This window comes from Anastrepha ludens, chromosome 4 (assembly GCF_028408465.1).
Source record: "Anastrepha ludens isolate Willacy chromosome 4, idAnaLude1.1, whole genome shotgun sequence".
Classification (NCBI taxonomy): Eukaryota; Metazoa; Arthropoda; class Insecta; order Diptera; family Tephritidae; genus Anastrepha; species Anastrepha ludens.
The window spans coordinates 111,570,846-111,585,452 of NC_071500.1; the positions used below are offsets into that span (position 1 = coordinate 111,570,846).

At 36.1% G+C, this 14,607-nt stretch overlaps 2 protein-coding genes across 2 annotated transcripts; both read left to right on the plus strand.

Moving 5' to 3' along the window:
* Positions 1-5,338: 5,338 nt before the first annotated feature.
* On the plus strand, positions 5,339-6,103 carry LOC128861955 (uncharacterized). Its single transcript, XM_054100329.1, has one exon. The coding sequence runs from the start codon at positions 5,339-5,341 to the stop codon at positions 6,101-6,103; it is 765 nt and encodes a 254-aa protein (XP_053956304.1).
* Positions 6,104-11,171: 5,068 nt separating this feature from the next.
* Positions 11,172-14,572, plus strand: LOC128860615 (uncharacterized). The gene is made up of 7 exons (XM_054098245.1): positions 11,172-11,421; positions 11,512-11,615; positions 11,730-11,801; positions 12,348-12,984; positions 13,043-13,652; positions 13,758-13,962; positions 14,039-14,572. Exons 1-7 carry the CDS (start codon positions 11,331-11,333, stop codon positions 14,345-14,347), a joined length of 2,028 nt encoding a protein of 675 aa, XP_053954220.1. The 5' UTR covers positions 11,172-11,330; the 3' UTR covers positions 14,348-14,572.
* Positions 14,573-14,607: the final 35 nt, after the last annotated feature.

Genomic DNA, 14,607 nt, shown 5'->3' on the forward strand with positions numbered 1-14,607 from the left:
TGAGTTATCATCCAAGTTGGCCCTCCCACGGTCAACCATATAACCTAAACTTACCTAGCAGTCGTAAATCTATTTTATACTCGTATTAATTATTCTGTAAATAATTTAAAACAGATTAATAGGCTAATGGAAGCAGTAAATGGAATGGTATGATGCCATTGTCTTGCCGTTTTGTTTGTGTAATTTCAAAAAAAAATATGACTTGAAAATTGTAAATTACCGAAAATTTATTTAAATACCTATATTTAATGATATGCGCACACATTGCACGAATTGGGCATTGAGTAAAAATAGTATGAAACGTTCTTAGCTAACTTTAGATGTGTGACGAAATCGAAGGGGTTTGGTTAAATTTGTAACTGCTTGGCAAAGGCTTGCGTTTTGGGATGCAGGTTCGAATCTCGTTGGAGCGGATGATAGTTTTATGGGAGAAATCCCCTACACATAAGAACGAATGTTTGATAGGAGTTGTTGTAGCTTGTCTGTCAACTTTATTTTTCTTTTTTTGGATATTTTTTTTAAACTTAATTTTTCTTTTTTTGGATATTTTTTTTGTAATTTAATTTTTCTTTCTTAGAAATTTTTTTTAGAAAATTTAGAAAAAAAGAAAGAAATGTTTTCTAAATTTTCTTAAAAAGAAAGAATTTTTGGAGTTTACTCCTTAAGAAACGATATATAAGGCCCATGGTATGAAAAATATGGGTAGTAAAATCGTGTGAATCACCGGAAGTGTACGCTGACGGAAGTGACGCGTTGCCCTTTTTCTATATTCAAGTGAGAAAAAGCACTGCTTACCTTGTGGCGCTACTTTGTTGGTGCAAACTTTTAGGAAATATATTTTCCTTGTGTGTGCTAATTTCTAGTGAGAAAAGGCACTGCATATCTTGTGGCGCTTGGTTGTTGGTGCAAACTTGTAGGAAATAAATTTTCCTTGTGGGTGCTGATTTCTCGTGAGAAAAAGCACTGCATACCTTGTGGCGCTGGTTTGTTGGTGCAAACTTGTAAGAAATATATATTTCCTTGTAGTTCCTAATTTTCAGTGAGAAATAGCACTGCCTGCCATGTAGCGCTTGGTTGTTGGTGCAAACTTGTAGGAAATATATATTTCCTTGTGGTTGCTAATTTCTAGTCAGAAATAACACTGCCCACATTTTGGTGTTTATTTCCGTTTCCTATCTAGTGCTTGTGCGTTCGTTGAGAACCTACATACATATACCAGTGATATCGTCTGAACCTTTGGAGGAGATTGTCTTCAAAAACCCTGACAATGGTTCATCTGCCAATTACACGCCAATGAACTACCGCTTAGACATTTGTTTGAATACATTGATGGCTCTACGTCTGAAAGCTTTAACGGTGAAATAGAGAAAAAATTGAAAAAGATTTAAGTACGGATCAAAAATACCTATTTGATATTTGTAGTGGTATTATAAGTGGACATTGCAACGATAGCTTAAAAAAGAAAAACCCCAAAAAAATTGTTCATTCCAGGTGTCTTACTATAGCGAATAGAATAAATAAATTTATATTTTTCCAGTAATATAGAAAAGGTCTTCATTTACTCCTTTTGCATATTAAATATATTTTTAAATATCACGGTAATCGTTCTTAAGGAGTAAACTCCAGTCGCGTGTCGGAGCTGACACACACACCTTTTTTTCTAAATTTTCTAAAAAAATTTCTTTCTTTTTTAGAAAAATTAAGGAAAAAGAATTTTTTTCTTTTTTAGGAAAATTAATAGTACGGGATCCGGCTGCAGATTTGGTGTAGTCATCGAGTACATGCTGAAATCCACATTTTTACCCACATTTATGATTAGGAGAATAAAAATTCACCAAGGTGCCAGTAGAAATGTGGCCGAAAGTATTTTTAATTAAATTATTGTTAATTGATTTTGCGGGAAAAATTTCATTAACCAAGTTTTGAGATAAAATATCGTTCGGTTTACTGCAATAGCTGTAAACACTTAAAAAAACCGTAGTTGCCGTTGCGCGCTTGGCCGCACCTCTCCGCAGCCAGGTATAAACAGGTATGATTTCGATATATTTATACATCCATAACGTATATTGATCTGTTATAGATCAAAATATAGCTAATTTTTTTCTCATTATTATGATATACGACAACCTAATTAAATCTGGCCGCAAGTTAGGGTTGCCAGCAGTTAAAGATGGGAAAAATTGAAGGTTGAGTGAGAGGAAGCTAGCGCGTAACATCACTAGTCTAACAAGGATAGCGACATTTTAAGGCTATTGCGCATGCGTCAGATGCTGGTGTTCTCAATCACCAGTTCAAACAATAGCAAGATCGACCAAAGAAATAAATACTCCAAAAGAATAATCATTATTTCAAAACTACAAATTTTATAAATACAACAAAAAATTAATATTGATCAAAAGTAAAGCCAAGGTTACTATGTAAAAAAAAAATTAGAAAAGAGGTTGACCCACACACACATCCACACATCCACATTTTTAATTTTTTTAACGGGAAGTTAAAAATTCTATTGTGCAAGTACTGTATGAAATAATTTTTGATTTTATTCAAGAAGTCAATTATTTGGCAAATAGCACATCAAAAAAAAGTAATAATAAGGACGAAGTTTACATAAATTGTACGGACTTGTCAATAAAATTAGGCGCTACTTTATGTCTTGCTCTTCCTGCTTTTCACGCGTATACGGGTTGCGACTATACGGCTGCATTCTTTAACAAAGGGAAAATTCGGCCCTTTAAAATATTTATGAAGCAACCACATATTCAAGAAGTTTTCGCGTCTTTGACGAATCCTAATGACATCTTTGAAGAAGCAAAAATTGATACAGTTCAAGAGTTTACGTGCCTTATGTATGGACTTCCAAAGTGCCAAAGTGTGAATGCCGCAAGATTTTTATTATTTAACAAAATGTACGCTTCAGAATTAAAGGTTTCGACTCAACTCATATTCCACCATGCTGGAAATCCTTGAAACAAAAATTATTGCGGACGATATTTGTTAATTCGATGTGGCTAAATGTTACTGAGCCAAATTGTATCAAGTTCAGCGCGGAAAATAATGGTTGGCTGGTATCAAATGGTTTCTTAAAACCTACATGGTTCTTGGGAGACTCAACTCCAACGCAAGTGGAGAGTGTGCTGTGTGATTCTGCAAACAAATCCTCCAATAATGACGGCAATTCTGATATTTGCAGCGATGAAAGTGATAGCAGCGATGATAGTATAAATGAAAGCTCCGATGATTCAGATTTTTAAAAATAAGTCACGGAATTACAAGATATATTTTTTTAATTTTCCATATACTAGAATGTTTAATCTATATGTACCAAATAATTGATTTCTTGAATAAAATCAAAAATTATTTCATACAGTACTTGCACAATAGAATTTTTAACTTCCCGTTAAAAAAATTAAAAATGTGGATGTGTGGATGTGTGTGTGGGTCAACCTCTTTTCTAATTTTTTTTTTACATAGTAACCTTGGCTTTACTTTTGATCAATATTAATTTTTTGTTGTATTTATAAAATTTGTAGTTTTGAAATAATGATTATTCTTTTGGAGTATTTATTTCTTTGGTCGATCTTGCTATTGTTTGAACTGGTGATTGAGAACACCAGCATCTGACGCATGCGCAATAGCCTTAAAATGTCGCTATCCTTGTTAGACTAGTGATGTTACGCGCTAGCTTCCTCTCACTCAACCTTCAATTTTTCCCATCTTTAACTGCTGGCAACCCTAACTTGCGGCCAGATTTAATTAGGTTGTCGTATATCATAATAATGAGAAAAAAATTAGCTATATTTTGATCTATAACAGATCAATATACGTTATGGATGTATAAATATATCGAAATCATACCTGTTTATACCTGGCTGCGGAGAGGTGCGGCCAAGCGCGCAACGGCAACTACGGTTTTTTTAAGTGTTTACAGCTATTGCAGTAAACCGAACGATATTTTATCTCAAAACTTGGTTAATGAAATTTTTCCTGCAAAATCAATTAACAATAATTTAATTAAAAATACTTTCGGCCACATTTCTACTGGCACCTTGGTGAATTTTTATTCTCCTAATCATAAATGTGGGTAAAAATGTGAATTTCAGCATGTACTCGATGACTACACCAAATCTGCAGCCGGATCTTAGACTATAAGGAACTAGAAGTTTAAGATTTAGAAAATAGATGTTTTACTAGAATTTTGTTTTCGTTGAATTTGAAATTGAATACAAAAAAAATTATCTAACGTTACAATTTACTGTCGTTCCTAGTCAGAACTGATTTGCTTTTATTTAGTTATCGCTTTTATTTATTTGTCGAATAAAAGGAAAGAATTAAATGTTCAATTTTTTGATTACTTCAAATGCAAGCATTGAAAAATATCGGAATTATTGTAATATTTTAGGGGGAACACCACTGTGAACGCGTGAAAATTAAGTGATTTTCATGAATTTTTTTTTATAATTTGATTATTTGAGGAGCGGACAGATTATAATTTATTTAACATATATTCTACTATACTGACACAAATTTTTATTAAAGAATATTAAAAATTACAATTGTTATTAATATTAATGCAATGACGTCATAAAAAACTGATGCACCCTGGTGGCCACGATACAGCGGTGAAAAATCATCTGAAAGCAAAAAAAACCAAACAAATTTTAAATCTATACATCAATGGCTATCGTTGTACGTCGCGGTTTTTTATATTTTTTGAGAAAATGGTGCAGGTTTAAAAAATGTTTGTTTTCGAAAGGCTTGAAAAAATTATAATTAATATAAATTTTTGGTATTTTTAAAAACGGCTATAATCGACTGTAGCCAATACATGTACAAAAATTTAAATCGGTTCATAAGTCTTCGAAAAATCGAGACCACCGTGTTCAGAAAAGTCGTTTTGAGAAAAACGCGTTTAAAGTTTTCATTGGCCGTTGTAACTCACTACCTGCACTTATTGTATTGGGTATAACTTCGTCAATTTTCAAGATTTTAAGTTAACATTTTGTTTACATATTTTTGAATATATGTATCTACTTTAAGAAAATGTGAAATCGATTTTTTTGAAAAACCACAGTGGTTTCTCCCTTAAAAATAAAATTTAAAATTGAAATGAAAGAATTTTGTTTAAATTAAATTATTTTTGATCTTAGCCATAAAGCCGAGTCATCGTCTAGCTCTCAATCTATTCAGACGTGTGCTAACAAGTGTTCGTAGTTCGCGAATTAGTTATACATAACAGTTAACTCTAAATTATCCTACTCTCGCTTTTGTACACTTTTGTTATTCCGTATACAACATAAAACAACAAAGCAAACAGTTATAACAACACAACAGCAGCAAAATGCCATTACAACCAGAACCGCCAGACAAATCAACAAATAGATTTTCTATACTAAGCCAATTTGACGACTATACTTCCGACTACTCTTTCCCGCCGCTTACATACAAACAAACATCACTCAATCAACCCAAATACATAACTATTAAATCACCTAATAATGAACTACAAAAACTCAGTCCTTTTGTAATAAAAAAAGCTTTAGACGCAATATCAACCCAAATTGAAAACATTAAACAACTTAAAGACGGTTCACTGCTTATTCTAGCACGCAACTCAAAAGTAGCTGAGAAATTTCTAAAGTTAAAAACGATTGCTAATCTCTGTCCAGTGACAACAAAATATCAAGACAATCTAAACACAATAAAGGGAGTAATCTATGCGTCTTGCCTAAACGAAGTAAACGAGGAAGAGATTTTGCAGGAACTAAAAATCCAAGGTGTAACTAGTATATATAAATTTACCCGCATGACTGAGGGCAAAGTTGTTCCTACTGGCAAAATTGTCTTATCTTTTGACCTCTACCACCTGCCCAAAGTCATTGACATAGCTTGGTATAAAGTTAAGGTCGCCCCTTACTATCCAACACCTATGCGCTGCAAAAACTGCCAACTACTAGGCCACACAAAAACACGCTGCACCAATACTGCTACATGCGAAGGCTGTCTCCACCCGACTGTACACGTAAACAATGTGCAAACTGTGGCAGCGGTCATGCATCGTCAGACAAAGACTGCCCAAGATTTAAACAGACTCAAGAATTTCTAAAAATCAAAACTATCACAAAATGCTCCATGGGCGAAGCACGGCGCAAATACAACGAAAATAATACACAAACTGTAAAATCCAAAAGCACTTATGCAAACGTCACCATAACAAATAAATCAACATCCACTAACAAGACACCATCATCACCAACGACAACAAGTACAACAATAGGAAAAAGCCCTGCTACATCCCCACCAACAAAAACTAATATATCAAAACTACAAAAAACAAAGAATTCACTCGAAACCAATAGTTTAAATAATCCTACTAACAAAACAACATCAAACTCACTCACTCAAAACGCTAAGGCCAACCAAACGCAAAACTCACCACACCACATATACCAACAAACCAATAATATTCTGGAAACCCTTTCTACTATCTCACCATGCAGCAAAATTACTCAAGAATTACTAAAAAAAAACGATTATTTCATGCCCATATCCGATTCCGACGAAGAACCTAAACTATAAAAACTACCAAAATAAATCATGTCTAATAACATATAATAAATCAACAATATATTTACCACTTTTTATGATCATGGATTTTAATATAATGCTATGGAACATAAAAGGTTTCTTAAATAACATTTGTGAACTAAAACTATTGATAAAAGAACAAAACCCAGCGATCATTGCCTTGCAAGAAACCCATTGCAAATACAACTTTAACCCATTTACTCCAAATGGTTACTTAAGTTACTTTAAAAATTCACAGGCGAATACGACAGCCAAACAAGGAATAGGCGTGCTCATTAAAGCGAATAAGCATAAACCAAAAATTTACGATCATTTCGTGCTATTTTCCACCACTCCAACAAATTCCTTCCAAAGAAGTCATAGATCTACTTGCTACAATACAAACTTCCCTCATTGTATTAGGAGACGTTAACAGCTGGAATACATTGTGGGGTTCACCATCCTGCAACAATCGAGGTAAAATAGTCGAGCACGTTATCAACCATTCAAACCTTTCCGTACTAAATGACGGCCGACCCACACACCTTTCAACCCATGGCACACTTACACATGTGGATATCACATGCTGTTCCCCAAGTTTACTTCCGATGATAACCTGGAACATTTTAGATGATCTCCACCACAGTGATCACTTTCCTATTATCACAAAATTGAGCTCAACACAGAAAAAAGATAAATACCACACAGAAAAAAGATTCTTACTCAACTTCGCTGATTGGACAAAATTTAGCAAAACCGTCGAAAAGGAACTATCGAAAAGACCACATTGCGAGAACATAAACAAAGAAGCAAACAATGTAACAAAGGCTATTCGCGTAGCAGCCAATGCCTCCATCCCACAATCATCCAACAAAAACAAAAAACACGTTCCTTGGTGGAACAAATCTCTAGCGGATCTCCGCAGCCAAAAAATGATGGCATGGCATCGTTTCCGGAAATTCCCCACACAACAAAACCTTCTGGAATATAAAAAGCGAAACGCGATCTTCCGAAGAGAAATGAGGCGTCTTAAAAAAGCTAGCTTTGAAGACTTTGCGAAATCCATCAACACAAAATCAGCGCCTCAAGAATTATGGAGCAAAGTGCGGAGACTTACCAACCATCATACGCAAGCATCAATCTACGCTATGAAAACCGCTCAAGCTACAATAACCGAACCCAAGGCAATAGCTCACATTTTTACTCACAACTGGTCCGAATGTTCCAACGACTCTAACTTCCCTAATCAATTCAAACTAGCTAAGAGCTCGCTCATAACACCAAATAAAGTAACTAACACAACAGCCAAGAAAATGGAAAATAGCATCTCAATGGAAGAAATGCTTTTCACTTTAAAGCTAACAAAAGGCAAAACGCCAGGTTTTGATCGCATATCATACTCAATGATTAAACACCTGAGCATATCTGCAAAAGAGAGGCTTCTAGCGTTATACAACAACATCTTTCAATCCGGTACCATTCCCCAGAACTGGAAAAGTGCAACTATCATCCCTATTCCAAAACCTCAAAAAGAGCCAAACCTTCTTGAATCCTACCGCCCCATCTCGCTAATTTCGTGCCTCTCGAAACTAGTAGAGAAGATAGTGGCGGCGCGTTTACTATGGTTTACCGAAACAAAAAGACTTATTTCATCCAACCAGTTCGGATTCCGACCAGGACGAGGATGTACAGATGCCCTGTTGCACATCGACTACCATGTGGCAAAGTCCTTATCAACGCACAACCACATCTCTATATTGTCAATAGACTTTGAAAAAGCTTTCGATAGGATAGGAGCACATGTTATTTTAGAGAAACTTCGACAATGGCAGGTTGGACCAAAAATTTTTAAATTCGTCAAATCTTTTCTTATAAACCGAAAAATCCGAGTCAAGGTAAATGGGATTCATTCCAATCTACATCCATTAACGAACGGTATCCCCCAAGGGTCACCACTCTCGGTCTTACTTTTTTCGATCGCATTTAACGAAATCAGCAACATAATTCTAAAGCATAAACTTGTAGACCACTGTGCTTACGCCGACGACGTTTTCTTACTATGCAAAGCGAAGGATGTTACCGAATCCAATCAAATCCTTGAAGATGTTTTGAAAGAAATTGAGGACTGGACCATAACTTCGGGGGCAAAAATTTCGCTCGAAAAAACGAAAAGGCTACACATATGCAAAAAAACCAAATGCGATTATCACACCCACTCAATAAAACTAAACCAACAACCAATCGAAAACGTCCAAGAACTCCGTATATTAGGACTCATATTCACAAAAAACTACTCTTGGAAGAAACATCTCCTAAAACTAAAGAAAGACCTGCAGCCCAGAATCAATTTACTATCTTACCTATCACACAAAGGGTATGTTCACATAAACACACTTATACACATCACTAAAGCAATAATCATAAGCAAAATTGACTACGGTCTTTTCTTATATGGCTCCGCATCCAAAACTACACTTAATATCATAAAACCCATATACAACAAAGCTATCAGAAGCAGCCTATTTGCCTTCCGCACCACCCCAATAAGAATCCTCCATATTGAATCTGGCTTGCCTACACTTGAAGAACGAATCCAAGAAATCAACTCTAAACTTATTCCAAAAACACTTTTCTTAAATACATCAATTATAAAAGATGACGTAAAAAAACTTCTACCATCCAAAAGAAGTTACAACGTTACGCCTGCGCTACTCAAAATCATTAATGTTTCCCGCGGATATAACTTAGAAACAAAACCGCAAACACTCTCCTATTATAATCCTCCTTGGAAATTAAGCACTCACACATGTGATACCACACTTCATACACATAAAAAAGACAACACCACCAATCTAATATCTAAGCAGCTTTTTCTAGCAAAAGTCAATACCCACAAAAATAACGGCTGGTCAATAGTCTTTACTGACGGATCTAGAACGGAATACAATGTTGCATTCAGCGTAACATCCGAAGATGGCATATTTTTAAGTTTAAAAACCATGTTCCCTTACTCTTCTATATTCTCGGCAGAAGCAGCGGCAATACACGAAGCTATGGTGTTATCTATCCAGAAAAAGACGAAAACCATAATATGCTCCGACGGTTTGTCAGTCATTCAAGCGGCTAGTAATCCCACTTGCAACAAATGGGAAACTGTTAATCAAATAAGGGATTTGCTAATAAAAAACAGTAAATTACTAAAACTATTGTGGGTCCCAGGACACACAGGTATCGAGGGAAACACATATGCCGATAATGCAGCGAAATTCGCTTGCAATGCCCCAATTATAACCAGCCCAAAAACAGAAAGACTCGATATAAAACGACATATAAATACATGCATAATACACAAACAGCGGCAATCATTAAAAAACTACAAGCACGAACACTATTCCAATATTAATAAGAATGGAAACCCTCCACTCTACCCAACAAATATACACGGATTTAAATCCCGAATTTTCTCCCGCCTTCGCCTAGGCCACACAACACAGACCCATGAACATATCTTAAAAAAAGAAAATCACCCTATCTGTACAACCTGCAACACAAACCAAACATTGGACCACATCCTCAACAAATGTCCAAATCACGCCAACGCAAGAAAAGAAATACTAAACTCAGAACAAATAAGCGACATCCTCGCCATTCCCAGTCATTCAAACATCGAAAAAATAAGCAAATTCATTAAAACTATCGAAATGACAATATAACAAATAAACCAGACATCCACAGACGACACAGAGCTGATGGCCTCTGCAGCCAATGCTCAAACATAATTTTAGTACTGGTATTCATACCAGTCACTAAATAATAATAATAATAAAATAAATTATTTTTACTTAAACTAAATTTGCTTGAAGATTTTTTATTCAAGAAAAATAATGGCAAATTCCCTATGTCGTCCTAAATTCATGAAAGTTAGAATAAAACAAAAATACTTTATGAGTCGAATATTTATACCTATATGCAATTTTTATTTATTTATTAATTTTTTTAGTAAGTTTTTTTAAATTAATTTTTTTATTTTTTTAATAATTTTTTATTTATTCATTTATTATTTACATGAAATTTAATTATAAATGATTATTTTAAACAATTAAGGTAACTGGGACATAATTTATATTTATTGTATTTTCTTTTTGTTTTTTTTTTTTGATAAAAATACAAAACATTAAAAATCAACCGAAGCCCTCCCGTCGTCAGTACAGCAAGTCGTATTGCTTTGAAAGAATATTTAATTTATTGTAAAAATCAAATTAAAAAAAAATGTTAATTAAATTTAAATTTTTTAAGCTGCGGTAACTTCTTCAAATGTTTTTACTATCGAACGACAACAAAAAAAACAAAACTGGTTTTTGCTTCGCAAATATTGCTTTAGCAACAAAAACTGTTTAATCGATAGCATTCACGAAACTGCAAAACTTACCCAAAAAATTCAAAAGTTTAGCTCAGGCGGCATTCCAGTTAACGTATATTTGTGTATGGAAAGAAATGATTAAAAAGTCAAAATTTGAAAAGGAAAAGGCATATAAATTTTAAAAAATTCTAACTATTTTTGGCCGAATGCATCTAAATTTCTAATTCACAACTTAATCTCAAAATTACTTCAATTTAAATTAAATTAAACACAAAAATCCTTTAGACCAAAAGCAAATAAAATTCCGGACTTCGAAGGATCCGTAAAAAAAAAAAACCAAAAACTAAAATTATAGTAATAAAACAAATCGTAGTAAAACAATTCAATGGTGTAATAACAAAAGATAATGGCTAAGAAGGGAGGAGTTCAGCAGCTGCAGGCCGACATACAAACCGATGAGGATTTTGAAAAATTTCTTGAGCGTCCCGGGTTATTGGGTATGAATTTGTGAGCAAACATCGGGAAGCGAAGAAAATGTTAATTTTTTTTTTTTGTATTTTTCTGTTTATTTTTTGCGTCCGCTGTAGTGTTGGATATCTATTCGGAATGGTGTGGGCCCTGTCTCGGCATGGTAGGCAGTTTGCGTAAAATAAAATTGGAAATTGGGGGCGATAATTTGCACCTAGCTATTGTAAGTGATTTTTACAAAAACAAAAACGATAAGTTTTTGTTATAATATTTATAATTGTAATAAATTTTAATATTAATTAATATTTTATATTTTTCTCTATACTTTCTATAAAAGTGCAAATCGGATTCGATCTCTTACCTGAAACGTTTCTGCAAGAAGAGTGAGCCCACATGGATGTTTGTTACTGTAAGTTCACCACAATAAATAATTTTCGGGGCATCAGTACTTCCAAACTACGCAGTATATAGTATATATTTTTTTTAACAAAAGCATCGTCACTCGTAATTCAGTGAGGGAATGAGTAAATATAATCCCTTAACTTATTTCGATCAAAGTGCTAGGGAAAAGACTGATACAGCCAAAGTTTAAGTAGAGTCTCTCTGGCCTAGTGTATTTTTTCCTGGGCATTGTTCAAAGGTTGTAGACCCAAGATTTCTACTTCTCGTATAGGTAAATTTACTCAAGACGGCGTAACTTTTACAAATGGGAAGCAATGGCGGTAAAATTTTGGTAGGAATGTCAATCATAGTTTTCGAAACCGAACAAAAAGAACAGAACTTGATTCAGTTGACTTAGAGCGTCACCTGGCGGTTGTTCCGGGTACGTTTTGATCATACCACAAATCTCGTTGTTGGCAACAGCACATATTTTACATCACGTATGTCTATAATCACAGGCAATAGAAACATCTCCCTCGAATAAAGGCACTTATTCTGCTTCTCTATTCCACAGAATGGCAAAGCGACCAACCTATTATTCGGCTCAAATACACCGAAACTAATGAAACTAATCGCCCATGAACTCGAAATGCTCAGCAAGCCAAATCGCAATCTCTACGACATCACTGAACTCCAGCCGGAGGAGGAAAGTCGTCTCAAAATCAAGCAGCATGCCGAGATGGAGGCGCTAAACAAGGAGGAGGCTGCGAAGCAGAAAAAGCGCATCGATTATTTGAACTCAATGACTGACATTATAATCGAAAATATACCGGACATGGGTGTGACTGTTTTCGGGCCACATATCAATCGTGATATGTACAAGAAGTTACTCGAGCCGGCGGAAAATATGAAGTTGCAGTGCAAGGATCGACGTGTCATCAATGTTAGTCGTGCCGACTTTGACGTGGTGAACTACGCATGCCCGAATCCCTTGCCCGACGATGTGATGGAGCAGTTGGATCAAAAGGACCTGATGATGTGCTTTTGGAAAATGCCGGAAGATGATCGTCGTCCCATACCTGAGGTTTTGAATCAGTATGCACACGAGCTAATGGTGGAGCATCATGAAGTAGATGTCCTCACCGAAGAAGATATAGTGCATCCACCAATTATATTGCCGTTAGACTTGACAATCGAAGTAGAGTTAGAGGGTAAATATGTAGTTGTTGTGAATAGTTGTTGCCGTATAGTTTTAACTTATCTTTTCAGAGGGTGAAGTATGGGAGGAACCTGAACCGGAACCAGAGCCAGAACCTTTGCCCAAAAAGACGCCTGGGAAGAAAGAAGAATCCGCAGCTGCTGCCGAGACTGTCGAAGGCGAAGAAGATGAAGGTGAGGAAGGCAGTGAAGGTGATGAAGGTGGCGAAGGAGCCGAAGCTGGCGAAGGACCGGAAGCCCCCGATTTACCGGAATTACAAATGGATGCTTTTGATGCCGATTTTGATTTAAATGATGAAGAGGAGGAGGGAGAGCAGGAAGCTGAGCCGGAAGAAGTTGAAGTTGTCGTACAGAAACGGTACCGCAAGAAAATCATACGCATTCCCCCCATTTGGGTGGCGGGCAATGCGCGCACGCATGCCACCCTCATTTATGTCTTCTTCCGCCAACAAACAACCGGCTTTTTACCACCTGACCCGACACCGGAGCCGCCACATATCGTCATGGCGTTTGATGCATACAAAAAACGTGACTTACTGAGCGTTGCGGAACGTCTCAAGGACGATGTGCCACTTTATGGTTTCTTCACCAGTGACGAAGCAGACGAAGCAAAGTTGATCGCAAACTCCGTCTCTAAATATGCCACAATGCCGCAAAACCCGTAAGTAACTAAGAAAGAAACGAGTATGAAAGAAAATTATCAATATAAGGGAAAGTGAGACGTATTTATTTAATTTTGACTTTTTTAATTTGCAACTGCACACAGCTCGGACAAGATTGTCTTCAAAGTGAACAAGCAAACCTCAAACACGATGCTCTCTTTGGCCACTTACGGGCCAAGCTACGTCAGCGCAGATGCCGTAATTGGGCATGCAGAGGCGCTTAAATTCTTCCCAGACACTTATAAAACAGCGGAACAAGAGGCCATCGAAGAGGCAGAAAGAGAAGCTGAAAACCCGAAAAAGAAGAAAGTAAGTCAAAGATAAAAAATGGGAGAGCTCTGACGCATTTGTCACTACGCTTTGCTAATAATTAACACCTTTACAGCGTCGCACGAAAGTGGACGAAGTAGCGGAACCCGCCGTAGCCACGAGCGGTGAAGATAGTAGCGACAGTCGACCAGCAACGGCGCCAGAAGAGAGTGACGTTGGCGAAGCTGCAGCAGCGCAAATCGTCGAAGATGGTGAGGCGCCACCAGAGGGGGCACCAGCAACCGAAATTGTTGCACCACCAGCAGCAGAGGCAAGCGAAGCGGCTGATGCAGCTACCAGCGATGCATCGCCACCGGCGCCAGCAGAAGGAGAAACGCCTGCAGAGGCGTCCGCTGCAGAGGAAAATGTGACTCCAGCAGAATAAGTAGGAAACACAAACGGCAATGGAAAATTTTGTTACACCGTTTAAGGTTGCTATTGCACACAAATTTTGTATATAAAATTAACGATTTTACGACTTCGAAGCTGTGTATTTATTTCAAACGTTACAGATATTTATGTACATATCATATATTTATGTATACATATTTAGTAGGTATAAAACGTTTAGGTTTTTCTTCTAAGCTACACATAAAATAATTCAATATATAAACTAAGTTTAACGCTGGATTAGAAAGTATTCAG

Excerpts from the sequence above, each read along its gene's own strand:
- LOC128861955 (XM_054100329.1), top strand. The coding sequence starts at position 5,339 with ATGCCATTACAACCAGAACCGCCAGACAAATCAACAAATAGATTTTCT.
- LOC128860615 (XM_054098245.1), top strand. The coding sequence starts at position 11,331 with ATGGCTAAGAAGGGAGGAGTTCAGCAGCTGCAGGCCGACATACAAACC. Across the intron at positions 11,422-11,511 it reads TGAGCGTCCCGGGTTATTGG|TGTTGGATATCTATTCGGAA; the intron begins GTATGAATTTGT and ends CGTCCGCTGTAG. Across the intron at positions 13,653-13,757 it reads GCCACAATGCCGCAAAACCC|CTCGGACAAGATTGTCTTCA; the intron begins GTAAGTAACTAA and ends AACTGCACACAG.